At 36.1% G+C, this 21,690-nt stretch overlaps 1 protein-coding gene across 1 annotated transcript; it reads right to left on the bottom strand.

Moving 5' to 3' along the window:
* Positions 1–3,787: 3,787 nt before the first annotated feature.
* GVI51_F08789 (uncharacterized protein) lies at positions 3,788–8,500 on the bottom strand (the record flags this gene model as incomplete). Its single annotated transcript, XM_002999496.2, has 1 exon — positions 3,788–8,500. One exon carries the CDS (start codon positions 8,498–8,500, stop codon positions 3,788–3,790), a length of 4,713 nt encoding a protein of 1,570 aa, XP_002999542.2.
* Between the last annotated feature and the right edge of the window lie 13,190 nt (positions 8,501–21,690).

The raw sequence follows: 21,690 nt of genomic DNA, 5'->3' as shown, positions 1-21,690 counted from the left end.
ACCCAGACCCACAGCACCAGACCCACAGCACCCAGACCCCACAGCACCCAGACCCCACAGCACCCAGACCCCACAGCACCCAGACCCACAGCACCCAGACCCCACAGCACCCAGACCCCACAGCACCCAGACCCCACAGCACCCAGACCCCACAGCACCCAGACCCCACAGCACCCAGACCCCACAGCACCCAGACCCCACAGCACCCAGACCCCACAGCACCCAGACCCCACAGCACCCAGACCCCACAGCACCCAGACCCCACAGCACCCAGACCCCACAGCACCCAGACCCCACAGCACCCAGACCCCACAGCACCCAGACCCCACAGCACCCAGACCCCACAGCACCCAGACCCCACAGCACCCAGACCCCACAGCACCCAGACCCCACAGCACCCAGACCCCACAGCACCCAGACCCCACCCAGACCCACAGCACCCAGACCCCACAGCACCCAGACCCCACAGCACCCAGACCCCACAGCACCCAGACCCCACAGCACCCAGACCCCACAGCACCCAGACCCCACAGCACCCAGACCCCACAGCACCCAGACCCCCCCCAGACCCCACAGCACCCAGACCCCACAGCACCCAGACCCCACAGCACCCAGACCCCACAGCACCCAGACCCCACAGCACCCAGACCCCACAGCACCCAGACCCCACAGCACCCAGACCCCACAGCACCCAGACCCCACAGCACCCAGACCCCACAGCACCCAGACCCCACAGCACCCAGACCCCACAGCACCCAGACCCCACAGCACCCAGACCCCACAGCACCCAGACCCCACAGCACTCAGACCACACTCCACCCACACCACACTCCACCCACACCACACTCCACCCACACCACACTCCACCCACACCACACTCCACCCAGACTACACACTACCCAAACCACACTCCACCCAGAACACACTCCACCCAGACTACACTCCACCCAGAACACACTCCACCCAGACCACACTATATAGCAGTATATTTTGCATTGAATTACACCCATTATACTTTGTACAATTGATATTGTTTGTTTAGTATTTAATATATTGTTTTCCAATATGTAATTGGCAATGATCATATGACAGTTACTTCACACAAATGTCAGGTATCCCAAAGATGTTATATGTGACACCATTTACATACTAAACTATAAACAATACACTTTTATTGAATTATATTTGGTAGTTGTAAATTATCATTCATCATGTAGTTGACATATATATTGTATACCATTCCTTTGGTTTTCATTGTCATATATTGTTACTAAACAGATTAATGCTAACATTGGGGGTATTTCTGTGTATTACATTTGTTTTATATTCTCTAAATACATCTGATCATTTTATCAAAGTATAAGCTGCTATTTTGTTATAGCTCTTGTTCATTTTTTTAAGCCAGTTGGATTTAGTTTTATCTAGTACTTTGAATCCCATAATGGAGCCTTAGATATATATGGACACATCATATAATCTACAAATGTCTTTTCATGACTGTAGATATACGGTATGAAATATGTACAGTGAACTTTTTAATCTATCTACATGATATTCAGGACTCATTGTGGTATACGTTATTATATTTCGGATAGCTCACTTTAAACTTACCACCAAAAATCCCTTCCTCATTACCAAAATATATATTTCTGGAACCCTAGACAGCCCTAACCAACCCTAACTGTAATAACTATAAACCCTACTTACCCAGACAAATGAATGAAACACGAACCCTAATGCAGCCCTAAGAATTTTACCATGCCCTATGTAGCCCTAAAAAGATGAAAATCTGTTCTTGAAAGATGTTTGGTCTCGAACAAAAATGCTCTTCACAGAAAAGTAACATTCTGGGTAAAAGTACTGAACAAATATTATCAGCATCACGAACAAATATAAATTCACACATGATATTGCATTGATATGTGTTGTGTTGTGGAGGAATTCATTGTTTCAGGAATACATATGGGAATCTTACAAGGTCATAATAACTACATAATGATAACAGCTTCATCTCATGATCATTGTAAAGTAAATGTTGATAAAGTAAATACTGGTGACAAGTGATCAAGGCATATATGGTAAAATCAAGAAAACTTCATAAAATAGACTGGATTGTTCATTTCATCCTCCTGCATAGTAATCAACCAATGATGTATTACAGGAGAAGAAGTCTTGAGTAGTTCAAAGGTATCCACTCAACAAGATTACAGTAATACAGTACTATCCTAATATATACATAGTTTTTTACCATCTCACAATGTAAACTATGTATGTCTAACTCCCACCATCAATCCCATCAATGAACCTTGGTAAGAGTTCAGATTCAATCAGATGAAAAACAACACTTCAGGGAGAACAATTGTTCTAGAGCAGAGTGGTTATTGTACTACAACAACGCATCGTTGAACACAACATCTCGCGTTTTTCGCAACTCTCAACCAGGCTGGGTAAATCAAATTGCTTTGTCGACTGTCTCGTAGAACGCAAGGTCTCGCGTTTTTCGCAACTTGATATCTGGACTTACAGGAGGACTCAGCTTGGCCCACTACCAGAACAATAGCATTTCAGAACAGAGACATGCTACTGTGATTCCACCACCTCAGACAGGGCTGTTTTTGTAGGAGAAAAATGTAAAAAGAAAGAATAGCTGCATGTATGAGGCGCTTATTAGTTATATATATGATTAATGTTGCTTGTAAATAAAAATAAACAACCCCTTCTGTTTATCTTTTAGCAGGTGCTGTACATTCTGTGTTCATGTGTAAATTTCGTCAATTCAGTAACGTAATCTTGAAATGTACAACACTATACTCTCTCAAGTATTGATAACAAAGTCTTAAATCATTTCAGATTAATTTACGCAACAGCTCCAAATATGGATTCACAATACAAGCTATAAGAAGCAATACCTTCAGTATAATAAAAACTCACCAATAAGTTTTGACTGGTAAAACCATGCACTGTAACTAATATTTACTATTTCTATTCTGGCACTCATATATGTTTGAACAATTGAAGATCACAAAATTTGAAATTCATGTTTGGGTGCTGAAGTGCGCACTCTAACAAAACTTTACCACCACCTCCCTTCAACCAAATTGCCAACCCTGTGAAACCTTCCCTAGATGTTAGTGAAAAAGTAAGTACTCGTTCATCGATATATCCATGGTCATCTGAACATATATCGTATGATGTACTGTTGTGGAAATGCTGGCAGGGTAACTACAATCGGCCTTGATATTATTCATCAATCAACTAAAGCAGAATTTTGAACAGGGTAACTTAATCTGTCAGATGACTACCGTGCACTATCACATCTCGCGTTTTTCGCAGCATTTGAAGTTCAATCTCAGACCACAGGTTCAAATCCATGGTTAGCCAAGATATTATAAGAAACATCGACAACAGGAAGACGCACACAATACAATAATAAAGACATAAAACAACATAAAACTTTTAGAAGAGAAAAGTGCTTAAATTTTTAACTAATAATAAATAATATATACAAAAACTCTTGAGAATAATACTGCTCACATTATTAATATGAGTTATAGAAAACAGTACGTGAAACAAAAATAATAGCCCCAAATTACGAACAATTAATATATATAGGGAACCTTCAGTATTTTTTTACTTTAGTGTTTTTTTAGTTTTTTTTTGTTTTGTTGGACAATAATCTATCCATTTTATTATTATCGATAATAAAAGAAACAGCCTATCTAAAAATCATGGCTGGACGAACGTTTGTAATATTGTACATGTTGATCAGTCACGGAACTAGTACACTTTAGATCATACCGACAACTATTACTGCAATCATTGAGAATACAATACTGGAAGAAGCAACTCTAATCGAAGCACCCTTACCCTGTAGGACAGATGCTGTTTGCGTGCTGCTGAATCCACTGCCATTGTTGTTAACAGAGGAACCAGAAGGTGATAGAACAGTCGTGGCTGCCTGTTGACGTGATGATGGTTCTTGTTCTTGTCCTTGTCCTTGTCCTTGTTGTTGAGCTTGTGAAGGTACAGAGTTTGGTGTTTGGCTACCATGAATACCACTGACTGGAGATGCAGTGTCCATTGGACTCTGAACAGATGGAGATCCAGATGGTACAATATTGCCTACCGATTGGTGAACTGGCCCAGAGCCAGAGCCAGAGCCAGAGCCACTACCACCGGCTGTGCCAGCAGCTTGTGTTGGCTTTTCGTTGCCAGACCCTTGGCCAGCCACATTTTGTGACTGAGGTTTCTGAGAGTTGACAATACCACCTACACCTGCTGTTCCAGGAGCATTAGATCCAGCACCGGATACTGTTGAGACTGGTGCTGCACTTGAAACAGTGTTTCCATGACTCTGGTCACCTAGAGTTTCTGTTACTGTGGAAACAATTGTGTGACCGTGCTCATCAGCACCTGTGCTATGGGATACAACCTCGGTGAACGTGTGACCGTTAGAAACCACAGTGCTGGTGTAATCAGACCCAATATTTGCTTTAGAATTCGAAGGTGCGGGTGCATTGGTGATCGTGGTGGTTACTGTTGTAGGATTACCATTGGAGTCGGTAGTAGTGATATGCGAAATGACATCAGTTTCGGTACTGCCATTGCCCCTGTCGACTGTTGTAGTGTAGTCGGCTTCACCTCCGACAGATACCGTGGAGACGGTTGTTGTACCTGTCCTGGTGACTCCATCGACGCCAATAGATGGGAAGTACGAAATTACAACAGTGGCGGTAGTAGTGTCTGCACTCACAGTTGTCGTAGTTACTGGGGGCTGAGAGTAAGCAGGAGCAGAAGTGTATACACCCTCACCTACTTGATCATATGACATAACAGTCACTGTAGTGGTGACCGTCTGACCGATATCATTAATCATTGTAACATGAGAAACAACAGCTGTAATCGTGTGACCATCAGAAACAAACACAGATGTGTAATCTGGTTCTTCTGTTAGAGTCACAGTTGTTATGATCGTGGTAGGCTTGCCGTCAGAGTCCTTGGTCGTGATGTGCGAAACAAGGTCTGTCTCGAAGTCACCGTTGCCCTTGTCGATCGTCGTCGTGTAGTCGGCCTCGCCGGCATCACTTGGCTTCAATGGGATGGTGGTGGTGATCGTGGTAGGCTTGCCGTCAGAGTCCTTGGTCGTGATGTGCGAAACAAGGTCTGTCTCGAAGTCACCGTTGCCCTTGTCGATCGTCGTCGTGTAGTCGGCCTCGCCGGCATCACTTGGCTTCAATGGGATGGTGGTGGTGATCGTGGTAGGCTTGCCGTCAGAGTCCTTGGTCGTGATGTGCGAAACAAGGTCTGTCTCGAAGTCACCGTTGCCCTTGTCGATCGTCGTCGTGTAGTCGGCCTCGCCGGCATCACTTGGCTTCAATGGGATGGTGGTGGTGATCGTGGTAGGCTTGCCGTCAGAGTCCTTGGTCGTGATGTGCGAAACAAGGTCTGTCTCGAAGTCACCGTTGCCCTTGTCGATCGTCGTCGTGTAGTCGGCCTCGCCGGCATCACTTGGCTTCAATGGGATGGTGGTGGTGATCGTGGTAGGCTTGCCGTCAGAGTCCTTGGTCGTGATGTGCGAAACAAGGTCTGTCTCGAAGTCACCGTTGCCCTTGTCGATCGTCGTCGTGTAGTCGGCCTCGCCGGCATCACTTGGCTTCAATGGGATGGTGGTGGTGATCGTGGTAGGCTTGCCGTCAGAGTCCTTGGTCGTGATGTGGGAGACGATGTCAGTGTGGGCCTTGCTGTCAGAGCCGGTGATCACGGTGGTGTAGTCTGCGCCGCTGGCAGCTGGGGATGGGTAGGTGGTGACGATGGTGGTAGGCTTGCCGTTGGAGTCTGTGGTGGTGATGTGGGAGACGATGTCAGTGTGGGCCTTGCTGTCAGAGCCGGTGATCACGGTGGTGTAGTCTGCGCCGCTGGCAGCTGGGGATGGGTAGGTGGTGACGATGGTGGTAGGCTTGCCGTTGGAGTCTGTGGTGGTGATGTGGGAGACGATGTCAGTGTGGGCCTTGCTGTCAGAGCCGGTGATCACGGTGGTGTAGTCTGCGCCGCTGGCAGCTGGGGATGGGTAGGTGGTGACGATGGTGGTAGGCTTGCCGTTGGAGTCTGTGGTGGTGATGTGGGAGACGATGTCAGTGTGGGCCTTGCTGTCAGAGCCGGTGATCACGGTGGTGTAGTCTGCGCCGCTGGCAGCTGGGGATGGGTAGGTGGTGACGATGGTGGTAGGCTTGCCGTTGGAGTCTGTGGTGGTGATGTGGGAGACGATGTCAGTGTGGGCCTTGCTGTCAGAGCCGGTGATCACGGTGGTGTAGTCTGCGCCGCTGGCAGCTGGGGATGGGTAGGTGGTGACGATGGTGGTAGGCTTGCCGTTGGAGTCTGTGGTGGTGATGTGGGAGACGATGTCAGTGTGGGCCTTGCTGTCAGAGCCGGTGATCACGGTGGTGTAGTCTGCGCCGCTGGCAGCTGGGGATGGGTAGGTGGTGACGATGGTGGTAGGCTTGCCGTTGGAGTCTGTGGTGGTGATGTGGGAGACGATGTCAGTGTGGGCCTTGCTGTCAGAGCCGGTGATCACGGTGGTGTAGTCTGCGCCGCTGGCAGCTGGGGATGGGTAGGTGGTGACGATGGTGGTAGGCTTGCCGTTGGAGTCTGTGGTGGTGATGTGGGAGACGATGTCAGTGTGGGCCTTGCTGTCAGAGCCGGTGATCACGGTGGTGTAGTCTGCGCCGCTGGCAGCTGGGGATGGGTAGGTGGTGACGATGGTGGTAGGCTTGCCGTTGGAGTCTGTGGTGGTGATGTGGGAGACGATGTCAGTGTGGGCCTTGCTGTCAGAGCCGGTGATCACGGTGGTGTAGTCTGCGCCGCTGGCAGCTGGGGATGGGTAGGTGGTGACGATGGTGGTAGGCTTGCCGTTGGAGTCTGTGGTGGTGATGTGGGAGACGATGTCAGTGTGGGCCTTGCTGTCAGAGCCGGTGATCACGGTGGTGTAGTCTGCGCCGCTGGCAGCTGGGGATGGGTAGGTGGTGACGATGGTGGTAGGCTTGCCGTTGGAGTCTGTGGTGGTGATATTTGATACTAGTTCTGTCATTGTTGTAGTCCACATTGTTGTTTTTCCTTCACTGATTGTGGTTGTTACATATTTTGTAACTATTGTTTTTATTTGGTCTTTATCTTTGATTGTCGTATAATATGTAAATGGACGATTATTGTTATCAATTCCAGTTACTCTACTCACAATATCCGTTTCAGTTGTTCTTTTATCAGACTTTGTGATTGTATAGACAGCTGGAGGAGTATAAATTGTAGTAGTACCTATCATTGGCAAGTGATTCTCATTGTAAGTTGAAAAGAAAGAGATTGTTTCACTAAATCCTAGGTCATTTGTGGTCTCATAAGAGTCAGGGACTTCAAATGTATAGGAAGGAACTTCAACACATGGTTGACAAATGTCTGGTGCCTTCTGTGGTGGTTTCCCGTTATATCTCAAGTAATTGTAATTAGTGTACTTTGTGCCCTGGAACTCAAAGGTCTCGACAACTTCAAATAATGATGAATTATAGCCCTTACCAATATTAGCTGAGATATGTAGCACATCACCGAAACCGATTGTAGCATGTAAAATCCCTGTAAGAGCGTCATACTTAAAACTCTCAAATGCTAACAGTGGAGTTAAAAAACCATTCCCATTCCCAAGACCATAAACACGGACGTCCTGTCCGTGTGTTACCTTCAAAACAGACGTACTATCTGATAGATAAACAGTTTGTTGTTGGACGTCAATACCACCTATGTCAAATTTTGAATTTTCACCAACCGTTATGCAACCACCTCCGTGAATAGGGTTTTCCAAATCAAAAGAAGTATTTGCTAGACATATAGTACCTGTATTATACCAAGGGTTTGCTAAGTTTCCTATTTTAAATATTTGGGGCATGTTTGCACTTACACCTTTTGAATAGATATAGCCAGTGTTTGTTACTGCTTCAGAACCAATTTCAATAGTATCACCATGACTGGAAGTGAACATCATACTACCCGTATTAATAAAGGAACTGGAACTAAAGAGATGGTTATCTATTTTCCATGTACCAGCAGTGGTACTATTTCTATCATCAACAACAACAGTTCCATTATTTTCAAAATTGAAAAATCCCAAAATATGATTTTCCGATATGATGTTAAAACCATCCAAACCATTGTTAAGGTAATACAAAGCACCTCCTTTTTGAACTTTAACAGTATCATACATTGCAACAGTAGTCATATCCTGAAATGCCAGGTAAGCTCCGCCCAATACAATATAACCATTGTCATATTCTGGAGGATTGTTCCCATAAACGATTGTGTTGCTTTGAACAACAGCTTGAGAGGTAGCAAGACTCAAATGATAGCACAATTGGATGATATAAAAAATCCAGGTTGAGGATAATTGTTTCTTTCTCATCTTTGAAGCACAAACGTTATTCACACAGAATTTCTGACCTTTTTGATGTGTACTTTTCATTTTTTTTATTGGCACAAACTTTTGGGAAAAATTATCCAGTGAATTGTTGGTCAATTAGTGCTGGTCCTTTTATATGTATTCACATTAATAAAACACTTTATCCAAAAAAAAAAAGATAACTATTTCATTTAATGCATCATTTATATACAATTCAGAACCCAAATGGAAACATTGGAATGGTCTTAGGATAGGGGATATTTTCATAGATTACTGGATGAACTGCTCTAGTTGTTATAAAGAGTCACTTTGACTTAAGTTTCTATGTATAGAACAAAAAGTGAACTATTTTGATACAGTTTCATAACTCTGCTGATGATGATAATGTCAAAACATTTACATATTGTTATATTACAGTCTTTTACTGCATGCATCAATAATTTTCCACAATAGAGGGGTTTAGTAAAAATATAATTATCAACTTGTAATGGATTAATTAACAATCTGAACATTGCACTGGTGTCTTGAAAACCAATGACTTGGAATATCTACTTTGAAAATATATATGCATGATTGTTATAGAAATACTGGTACAAATTAAAACATGTTTATGTAAACGTTGGTTAATAATAAGGTATCAAAACTCCTATATATTATATCAATTTGTTTCAGTTAATATATTCAAATATTAAAGAAGTAAATTATTCTTTGTATTTTAGGATCGGTTTTCCCAAGTAGAAAGTTATTCTTCTTTTTATTATATTAGGTGAAACCTCTTATATAATAAATAATAATATCTTTCTAGTTTTTTTATATCAATTACTTAAAAATTGCCGTAGTTTTAACAGTATAGAATGCGAAAAAAATAAATCTTGCAGCAAAAATAAAATCAAAAAGATAAAACCATTAATAACAACTAAGTAAATGTCATTATCATATATTCGTACTGTATACTTGTTTCATATAAGCAATTCAGTTTATATCAAATTTGATACTATCAATCTTTAACTTTTTCGCTACGTCATGAATTGTCATTAAATTTGATAATACTATTTCCAAGATTAGATTCAAGACTTCCACATTTCTGTGGGATGTCATAAATAACATTTTATAGTGTCTAACTGAATATAGCTTCTAGCTTGTTCACTCTTGGTAATGGACTTTAAATGACATTTGATGATACAATTTGCTATTACATGTATTATTCGATTACTCACCTTTATGAGAGTGCTAAACATATAATAGCAGTAGCACTGTAAAATTTGATGTTGTTTTTGGATAATAATATACCCAATAAAACTTTCTCCATTTCTATTATTGGATTTGAATAAATAATATTAGATAGTTAACCTGAAAAGGAGCCTTTCACATGGCTTCCTTTTTCATTAGAAAACTGATTAAGAAAGGCAAAAATATCAGCAAGTTCAGTATGAGACAAAAACATTACTTTGTCTGTTAATAGTACCAAAGGAGTACAATTAATAAATAAATAGTTTTATAAAAACTCAACAAAATAAATACAGATCAATTCTTCAAAATTATTAATTTGTTCGACTTTATGCCTTCTGATTCAATATCTCGAATGTTTGATTGTATTAGCATTTTTTTTATTATGACTTCAGGGTTTTTACGGAGCATCTTTTTAGCCTTTACGTTCCAAATTCTTTAAAGGAGATTTTTGGATGTTCATTGTGCATGTTGAAATACTTGGTGCAATTATAGTAGATTTCATATTACAGTAATGATCTTTGTTGTATATTATCAAACTTTACTGATATTTAGTAATAGCAATACTTTTGTGATGACTACTTGAAACTAGAGTACACATATGTGTGTGAAAAAATGGATTGTACAAGTCTTGGAGCTATTTTTAAATACCTCATATTATTACGAGGAGTAAACTCAAATAATTGATATGATAATTCAATATAGAATTTTGGAATATTTAGTGATTAAATTAACGCCCGGTCGTCTATGGAAATAATGAGAAAGGGATATCGTAGAGATTTTTGTGTCTTCAGTTAAAAATAATTATCAGAACATGACGTAATCTTTGCTTTTATAACTGTAAGAATAACTGGGCAAAATGATTGTCATACAAGCTGTGGGGATGTTAGGCAAAACAGAATTTATTGCCGTAAATTAAGTACGGAAGTGTAATATTATTATCAATCTTACTAATGTCATATATCTTAGCTTTTGTACAGAAAATCTCCCACAAAATACAGATACCTCTATGTAAATAGATTTGTACTAAAGACAAAATTAGTTTCCAATTTGTAACTCGGTAATGTGTTAAGTTTTGACAGATCCTTCGGGTGGTGCTGATACTCCATGTTGTATGATAAGTTTATCGACTCTGAACAGTCTGTTGTTTCAAACTGCAATACTAAAAATAATACGTTATTTTTTTTTTAATTTTGAGAGAATTTAACTTTTAATTGAATATGTATGTCCTCCACGGTTTTCCTTCAGAGCAGAAATTCCTACTTTTGTGCCGTATAGTATCTCCTCACGTCCCCCCTATCTTGAAAGATTGATAGAAAAATTCAACATTTTTAAGAGTTTACGTCATATTCATGACTTCTTATGATAAAAAAAAAAAGTAAACTAACTACATTTTTAAATAATTATGAGATCAATCGTAAATATGCAACCGTACATTATTTACTTGGTTTGATGATGTGGTACACTGTTCTCAACTAATTGGCGTTTTCATATCACTAGTGATGAGAAAAATATCTTGGTGTTTTATGACTAATGCTCAACAAATTTGAGGAACCACATACAGTATTACGGTAGTGCTATTTTTAGTTAATGCTGAGTTGTGATTGTTAGTAAAGATACCAAACGATTTGTTATATCTAACTTCGTATCTACTGAAGACACTATTAAATATTTCTCATTTTTGCCTTATACAGCTCCCAGAAAACTTTCGGCATGATAAAGGCACAGCAGAAAAATAATTTAGATATCTATTATCAAGTCAAGCAAAGAGGAATGTCTTGTTGCATATAATACCAAACTTATTTCCATTTCAGACGATTTTGCTGGTACCAAAATCTCAGCTTGAGGTATTAAATTATTGTTATTCCAAGTAATGCAACAGTAACGGTAGATTCTAGAACAGAATACCAAAAATATAATTAGGATGGTGCCATATTGTGATATATGTTATGTAGCTATAGGAAGGCTACAGATTATGAGCCCTGCGAGGTATATTACGTGGAGTATTAGCGCCGCTGATTGGTTCCGGTGAGAATTCATATTCTAAAATTTTGTCTTGAGTATTTTTCTGTAATGGCTCTTTCCTATATATTGACATACTAAGTATATACATTAACTGCTTCAACAATTGTGTTTATATGGTACATATCAAACTGAAAGGTACCAAAACCACATCTATGCCGCAACGATAAACATAGATGAAAAAGTCTAAAAACTATATATTCCACATACTATTATAATAAGTTTAGTTGTGTAAAATTGTTTTTATTACTAAAGACACTATTCAAATAGGTTTTAAAAAACGATAGAACTTAATGGACACTTATTGTCTCAATCTATTAAAAATTTGAGTAGGATAATAACCCTTAAAAATTAATAATCTTATCAATTACTAAAAATAAATGAATTACCGTCAATCAGTATTTGCAGTCATTTTATGACCAAGAAAACTCAATCCATTTTAAATTTGTCTAGTTTAGAAAAGGCTACATGAATTTGTTTTCATAGTCTAAAGAAAGGTTATCCCAACAATTTGAAAAAGTCTATTACAGGGAGATTAATATCTCTATAATAGTTGTTGAATAGTTAAGGTATTTGACTAGGGTAAATATCGGCAAGTACAATATAAATTGCACGTTGTTGGTGTTGAGAAGATTTCTTTTCTTGTTTTCTTTAAGCCAAATTGCATTAGAGTAGCACCAAAGAAACTATTACATTATGAAAAGCCAACGGAGGTTAGTTAGGATGTGACTTTGTTTACTAAAATATTTGATACCATCATCAAAAATTGGTAAAATTTCTCTCTAAAATACTTATTGCTACACTTCAGTTTAAAAATAGATATATTGTTATAAAGATATTGAAATTGTAGTAGATACTGGTTATTCTTTTATCATCAGCACCGGTAATGCACAGAAGTAAGTATGCCAAACGGTAATATGAGTATTTTAGTGGCATGTGTTTCTTCCATAATGGTTGTGAGTATATGATGTGATGCTGATTTTTTAAGTTCTACTTGGCGCACATGTAAAAGTACAAATAGCAAAACCCGGGATGATTTTCATCTTTTGTCAAAAAGGTGAGTAAATATGGCTTTTGAATTATTAAAAAGACATAATAATAACCAGAAAATAATTTACTGTTGATTATGAATGTAACTTTTATCTGTAAATACTCTTCAATTGAATCAAACACTCAAACAATTGATCAGTAATATAAATGGCAAAGGTTATATGCTCGTGAGCATAGTGTATATCATTAATTGGTAATTTCAAGTTCTATTGGGGTTATTATCGGGCGCATAAGACTATACCAATACTTAGTTATTATTGGTAGGTCTTGAAGATTGAAGAAGGCAATTATGTGAGAATTGATTTCTATACAGGGCATTCTAGCTTGTCGTTATAAGTACTTCATATAAAATATTGAGTTTAACTAGGTTCACATATTTTATTCAAGGTTCCCTATGTTAGCAAGGACACTATTTGCTTATAATTGTGCATCCTCTTATTTTGGAAGATCTTTCTGAAGAATTAGTTCTATACTTAGCGCTAAATTTACTACACATAGAAACTTTTCTGGTAATGAATACTCATCTTAGGAACGGCAATATGGAAATAAACATTAAATCACGATACAAAGCTGACAATGAAATATCATGTTCGAAATGTAATACACACTGTAATTGTAGATAACATTTAATTTGGTGGGATCTTCAATAAACTGAAAGTTCCTATCGAATTCTTAGTTGCTATTTTTTGTGTTTTCGTGGATATATTGATTCATAATATAAATATTTAATTGTTGTCGAGGAATCTGAGAGGCTTATTTCCAAAGTCGTTATAAGTTTTTGTAACAACTCTAGAAACTTGCGAGAGTTCTATTTCCACAGCTACAAAACTTCGTTTATTAGTACTCATCATGAAAGCAAGCTATATATTTCACGTTTCGTCACTGCCTAAGGACTGCATTAATAAATTTCAAGCCAATAAAATTTATAAGAACAAATTATGTTTAATATTTACTATCTAGGTTACAGCAAACTTTCGAATGCATTTCTTTTTTCATCTAGAATCCCCCATCAGGTTAAAGAGTAACTGTTTGTACCACCTCAAACTAAAAGCTTCGTATTTCTATTCTCATACTAATAATAGACCAAAATACGTATAAATGAAATAATCAGTGTCATTGTAAGACTAAGAAGAAGTTAGATTGATTACAACATAAATCATTTCCTATTTGCTGTTTTTTGATCATATTAAAAACGTACGCAATAAAGAATATAGAATCTAAAATTATATGATTACAGATATCACGGTTAATGAACTTGCTTTTAAATGGCCATTAAGAGGATGACCATAACATAACCGATTTTATTTTAAACTATTGTAGGTTGAGTGATTTTTGTGAGATGGAGACGTTCTAGTCTTCACATTTCCTTATACTGATAGTTTGTGAAAAAATATATAGATGGTATTGGTTTTAAAGGTATTAGCTGAGCATCTTAGAGTGACGTAAATTCCTCGATAAATGGTTAGAGTACATGGTAATTTTACCTGCTTTATATTGTGGAAAACCTTACATCTTTAGAATCCGTAAATTGGTGTATTCTATTTCGCCATTAAAATGAACACGTGCAACTCGACTATCAACACATTTCATTTTTTGCCCACCATTAATAAGAGAAGGTTACTTGAGTGAGGATGTTTTATGTTTGAATTGAATTGTATAAGAGTTTCTATTCACTGCTGTAGGAACTAGAGTGGCGATACCTTACCATAATGAATCTACAATAGTCAAAGTTATCCTAACTATAGTTCTAATCCCGGTTTTCTTTAAAATTCAACGATGGTGAAGAAAAGATACTTGAATTACATGTCCAGGATCATATGGTAGATCGTCATTTCTTTTATCTAAGAAGCGGTATTATTATGGTACTCTCAGTTAATCACATGCTAGTATTTTCTAAATTCTTATTACAGAATGTAAATAGGTTTGATATAATTTCAATATGTTTTTGCTTAGAGTTTACAAATATTGAGAGGTTACTGACATTCTCTACATGAAACTAATTACATCAAAAAACAATAAATATTAAATTACTTATTTATTGAGTTCAGAGTTCTTATTACATATTGTTTTTATCCAAGATCAAATACAACGCAAAAACTTTCAATCTTCTAGCTTCTTGTTCCCCAACACAGAATAATGAGTAACTAAAAGCAAACTTCTATAACAATGTTTAATACAAACAAATTTATATCTCAAGTTCTAGAACATATTTGATAAGAAGCACTTAATATATCAGGAGGTCATGTAGATTCGTATTAGGATTAATGAAACTTTAATTGACTGAATCATGTTTGTTTGGTTGATTGGTAGTTTGGAAGTATGTTATTAATTTTTCATATATCAAATAATTAATGTTATAATATGTAGAATATCATAGCTGGTTCCTTTTTAATTTTGCTGCATGGTTTCAAAAAAAAAGATTCATTTTCCAATTATTCTGTTGCATATTCTCTGTAATTGTTTCGTTCAAATTAAATGAGTATTGTTCTGTATCATTAAGAAAAAAAAGAAGTGTGTTGCCCATAATAATTTACCAGTCATAGTAACAAGGACAGACCTTAAGTTCAAGGTTTTATTATAACACATGGCTGGAGAAACACCCAGAAAGGTTCTGGAACAAGCATTTGATTGACTCAGTTACACTGTTTAAATAGTTTTTATTGATATATTGGCCATAATTAAAGTCATCACATGTATTAGCACTTTGCTCGGTTGTGAAATAGAGTAAAATGGAATATGCTCCTTTATCTGAGAACTGAAAGGTACTCTGTGATTACCTACTTAAGCATATTTTTTACTTTAGAGTCAATAGTATCGATTTGATATATATCATTACACTAGATGCTATGATAATGGAAAAAACCATGAACTTATTAAAATAAAATAACAATCTATATGAGTTTAAGAAGAATAGTCGTTTACTTGCAAAGGCATTCAATAATTTTCAGTCATTGTATTTATACTGCAGCGTGATTTGAAACATATTATACCTTTATTTGCTTTGACAATCATAATGATCTTTTCTCAAATAAGCCACAAATATTAACTTTTATTTTCCTTATACCTCTTTCCTTTTGTTGAGGAATAGATGTCAGTTACAATGTAATGTTATATATCATTAGATTTTCAAAATCAATCGATATATTTCTTGTAATTAAATTTTTGACAAAAATCAATCTCTGATAAAATAATTAGTATGTTAAATTACTTACTGTTTTTCACAATCATCACATATCAATTGAAAAGTAGCAGAAATAAATCAAGATAGGATTGTTTCATGCATATTGTTTGACAATTTTATGGCAGGTTCCAATTTATGTTGCTAGTTTTCCCCTAAAGTCTAATCGAATAGTTCATTTATATGAGATAATATCAACACTCCAATTGCCATAGGTAATACAATAGTTCAGTCCCTCTTGAAAAAATAATTTTCTCTTTATTGTAGATACCTTGAAACTGTTTTGCATAAAGAACAAAATTTAAGTTCAGCTTTTTACTGATCGGGTTATCACATAGGTAATGTGGTAAATAATAGCTTACTATTGTTCAATACCAACTATTTATATATATTTATAAAGTGTCATTTTGAAAATCATATATAAGGTGTTAATTTTTTTTTTGGATAGTTTAGCAGCTCTTGTAGACTTACAAAGTATGATTGTTCAACTACGAAGTAATAATGAGATTAGCGGATGATTGTTTTTTATTCATGTAGTCAATTTGATTGGAGTTATCGATAAGAAAAATAGCCCTTCTCCAAAAATATGTAAAAGAACTCTTTCCTATGATATGACAAGATGTTTTCACAATTCATACTAATCTTTGCACTTTTCATATATGTTGTGGTTTACTCCTCGAGCTTTTGAAATTAAATAAGAAAAATGAAAAGCCATTCGCTTCAGAAACAATTCTAATTAAAAAACTTCGAATCTACCTTTGTAAAAAGATTGGGGAAAACACGTGTTACATTAATGACACCCTATTTTCTACAATATAGTTTTGTTTTTGTTTCCAGCTGTTTTTGATATAAATAGATGGTGTTCGGCAGCCTTTTTGCATCGTATGATTAAAATCAGTTTACCAAATACAATGAAATCTGCCCTCTTTTGATATAACAATTTAATCTACCTATTGGTTCTATGATATTCAACTTATGTGACCATCTCACAGATACGAAATAATGCACATGCTATATATTTTCTGGCCATTTAAACAGTGATTAATAGATCATGACCAATGGTGTACTGTGTTGGTATATTGGTTAGGTATATGAAAATCCTATACTCTGATTACTAAAGTTAGATATCTGTAATAATTGTTTATTCATTACAATATTGTTAAAAAATGGGTATTAGTGAAAAACTGAACTATACAGCATTTCAATTGTTGGGGTCATTTTAAGACACTGACTCTAGTATCAAACGCGTGAGAAATAAATGTATTTCATGACCTAAATGTCATGGAACTGTCGTACTCTGAAGAATACTGATAACGGCTACTTCAAATTGCTTTGTACTTCAGTACATATCGCTCCATATTTGTGCTGAGTGAATATGAACGTTCCTCAAGCAGTTCTCCAGTGATTTTAAGAATACTAGATAGGCAACAAAAAGTAATGAAAGATTTAGTTACAGCTATCACAAGAGTATAAGAAGCTATAACTACTGATATAGATACATAGCAATTGTAGATTGTCAGTTTTGTTTAATTTTTGTTTAAGTACAATATCCATTTCACCATATTCTTGCCCTACTACTTTCATAGGTATTGGATCTTCACTTATAGTAATAAATATGGATGAAAAGGCAGCTTCTAATTGTATACATGGTTTGTTTTCATTATACTCGGCATTTTTTAACACCATTTTTTTCATCTATATTTTTGTTGTAAATATCACTTAAGGTACGGTTTAAACTTAGACTACTTAACAATGAAAAGGACTCCAGCATAAAACTTAAGTTAGTATACTAACACTACTCCGGATTTTTGATTAGCTTAACTGATTTTTTAACAAATTTAATACTAATGTTACAATGTGGTTCAGGAAACATGATCCAATACGCTCTGAATAGATCAAGTAAAATGAAGAATTTGTTTGTTGTTAATTGTCTAATGTTCACTATTCACAATGGAAGAAAAGGGAAGAGAATAGTGAAAATCTAACACTGACTGAAGTGACTTTAATACACAATATCCAATACTTCCTGATTTTTCGTTGTTGATTTTATATAATCGCTGTTACAAAATGCCAATATGAATTGCAATGGTCGACGAAATATCATATACACTCTTCTATCTAGTTATTAGTTTTTTATATAAGCCATAATTGGTTAATTCTATTCGAGACATTCTAAATTAATCCAACTTTAACAGATTTGTTTTGAAATTTAATGGATCAACGGTTAATTTTTGGAATATAGTTACAACGAGAATAGGTTAACACAATTGCTTTAAGATTTTATGTTTTGGTTGTGGCTTTATGAGCTCCTACCCTACAATAAGAGTTTGTCAACCTTTGATAAACAATTATAATTAATCGTTCCAAATGTCATGAAAGTACCGGTTAGCAGAACATTTGGTTTTTCGCGTAACATTGAATTCCTTAATATTTACCCTGCTACAGCATTGATCCTATTCGTTGGCTTTTTTTAAAGTCTTTCACCAGTTCCAGTTTGGATTAATATAGCCTCATTTTCTAAACATGGGATTAATGAAATTGACTGGAAAGTACAACAAAACAAATTATAGTCTAAGTGTACTGATTATTAAGAAACTTTATCCCGGTAGCAATATAGCCTAGAACGTAAGGAAAACGATCCATAACCCTGGAATCTGCTCGAGTAAAATTAGGTTTGCTAAATTATAATACTGGTAGAAGATGCTTAATAGTCGATCTCTTCAGTAAAAACCTTAAAGGGATAAACAGTATATTACTGTCTGGAAATGGATGGATGATAAATAATTCTTTCTATATCTGTTAATCATGATATCAGTAGTTAAATCCGAACTGATTCGTTACAATTTTCATACTTCTGTACAACTTATTGAAATTATAGATATTGTTTGTCACTTACATTCAAAACTATAAAAGTATGGTAACTTAAAAATAACTATCTAGGTCGTAAACCTAGTTTGTTTTTGATCAATTTCAAAAAAAAAAAACATTCCTTAAGTGATATTAACCAATGCAATATTGGTGTGACTCTAAGAAGACATATCTTTGTTGATGGGTAAACCATCTTGCTATTACCATTAATTACTCGTAACTAATGAATGATAAAGAACTCCTATTGAAAATGATTTTTATTTGTTCAAATGTAATATTACTTTGTATTCCATGTGTAAAAATTACACTGGGATTTTAGTAGTCTATGTGCAGCTGAAATATGCATGTTATATACTTTTGCATAATCCAGGACATAGTATTTTTTATTCACCTTATTAACAGTTGAATCAATTTCAAATTCTCCAATTTGAGATTATGTTTTACTATCTTATACATGGCCGACTGATATCAGATGAGAAGATAGAGTCGGATTATCCAATACCTTTCAAAAAAAAAATGTAGTAAAATCAACATTGAGACATATCAAAGCCAGATATTCTGGATATCAATATATTGAATGTAAGAGGTCAGGTACTTGAACGTCAGATTGTGCTATAAGAGTAATGCTATTTGCATTTAAAATCTACTAAAACTGGGGTAATAGCAGAGAATCTACCTTGAGCTATTGAACCATAGAATGTTTTGGCTTGCATAATAGTTCCTGACAAATTTGATTTTCCATTATTGCCAGTAAACTGCTATTATCTGTGTTTTGACAGTAAGCAGAATAGTTAGCCACTTATTGGTGGTAGCTACTTTGTCTTTATTTCTGTTGAATAATATAGTTACTGAGTTGTTTAGTTTGGTTTACGGTATGGTTCAACTGTCATAAGGCCAAAGCCTCCATCTTAAATTTGCTTTTACTGTCATACATTTATGACATACTATATGTAAATTCATCATTCACAGGTTATAGTTAATAGAACAATAGTAGCAAACAATTTTCTCTCCGTCTATTATACTAGTTTTTAATGAAGTTAAATATCTAGTACACTATATTCAAATAGAAATCCCATGGAAAGTTACAAATGATGTGTAGTGTTTATGGAGCTTTTAATAGATATTTTTGAACATATTGCTTTATAGCAAAACTGTGACAAAATATAAATCATGCTGTTGCAAGTATTCTTGTTAGTGTAGTGAACTAAGCTTTGTGTTTTGAGAGATACTTCATTAGTCGCAATATGGTCGAGGCCTTTCTAGACACTATTGAACAGTCGCGTCTTTTATGTATAGTTAAATATAAAAAAAAAAAAGTAGAGAACAATATCATCTATCAATTACTACCTATATTTGTTAAATTTTATGATCCTTTAATATGTGGACTGTCAATCTAGGCCTCTAACATTTTGATCTTGATTCAAACTGCAGTGTTATGTCTTAAAAACTGTCATACTGAAGAAATGGAGTGCGAAAATTTCTACCAAAATACTGTCATTCTTGAAGAGATAGTAGTTACTGGTAGTAGTGAGGCCAAATTGAGTTTAATCTACAAACTAGTCCACTCCACAAAATCTCATGATGTACACCTCTTAGGTGAATTTTGTATTTCAATATTTTTCGATATTGATAATTATTCTTCATTTTTTCGTGCTAGTAGGATAGTTATATCTTCAGCAGGATTAAATCATCATGTGTAACAGAAATCAGCTGATTTAGAACAGGCTAGAACAATAATGGATTTATTTCGGCCTGTTGCATAATAGCACAAAGAGACTTAGATTGAACACCTTTATGATCGGATTGAATGAAACGTTAGTTTTTGAAAAAGAGTCATTAATGATGCTAAGCACCTAATTGAGGAAAAAATATTGTTTTTATGGATCTGTTTAGAGTCATCGCTTGCTGCTTCAAGAACTGGTGTTCGTAAGAGTAACTCTGGTATTCACCCCTATCATGACAAGTGAGTAGTTGAAGAATACAGGGCTGAATTACCAGTTAACATTTTGTCGTCGATATTGTTGCAACTAGAGATAGACATGCCAAATATGTATTTTTGAAAAGCAACTAATCATGAGAGTTCTGCATAATGGTCGCATGAAAGCTTGCTCACTACCGAAACCTTATTTGTAAAAGTTTCTTCCCTATCGTTGCTGTCTCTCCAATATATTGACACTACAATATACGTAGTCACTTTATAGTGTACTCTGTTTTCAATAAAGCCTTTATTCACTAAGCTCAATGTATTATACTTTTGTACAGTTCTATGGTTTTGAATAAAATGTATGGGGCAAGTTTTGACCGAATGATGATAATAAGGGGATGCTAGGCATTTTTTTGACTAACCATTTTGGGTTTATAATGTTAGATTTACAATAGATAATAATTCTATATTCAGGAATTGGTATGCCTTCCCACTATTACAAGAGGGAATGGTGAATACTTGAGTACTGTTATTATTGGCTTGGTTTCCATAGGATACATTTTGGGATGGCCAGTTCATACTTTGACTCAAAGTACTAAAAAGCATACTATAGTCGTGAATTTTATTAGCGTTCTATGCATCACAATTTAGCCAATTACTGCAGATCGCTGATGGTAGAAAAAGCAATATTAGGATAAGATGGTACATATATTATGGTTTTTTGTATGCTAAGTTCTTATGATTATCGAAATGAGTTTTCATTTGTAGTAGAAACACGATAGAAATATAGTTGTGTTCTTTGCTAGTTAGATATATTTCCTATTTAACAGTGAATAAGTATATCTTATGTTTATGAACCAATATGAAACTAATTATATATACTTAACCATAGCATATTCTAGATTGGAGGTTTGAAAATGGGGTATAATATTGGTATTTGACTGGCTTGTCGATAAACTTTAATTTGAGCTATCAATAGCTGGC

Source organism: Nakaseomyces glabratus, chromosome F (assembly GCF_010111755.1).
Source record: "Nakaseomyces glabratus chromosome F, complete sequence".
NCBI classification, from domain to species: Eukaryota; Fungi; Ascomycota; class Saccharomycetes; order Saccharomycetales; family Saccharomycetaceae; genus Nakaseomyces; species Nakaseomyces glabratus.
The sequence above is the reverse complement of the archived record's forward strand: the minus strand, read 5'-3'. Positions and strand labels throughout refer to the sequence as shown.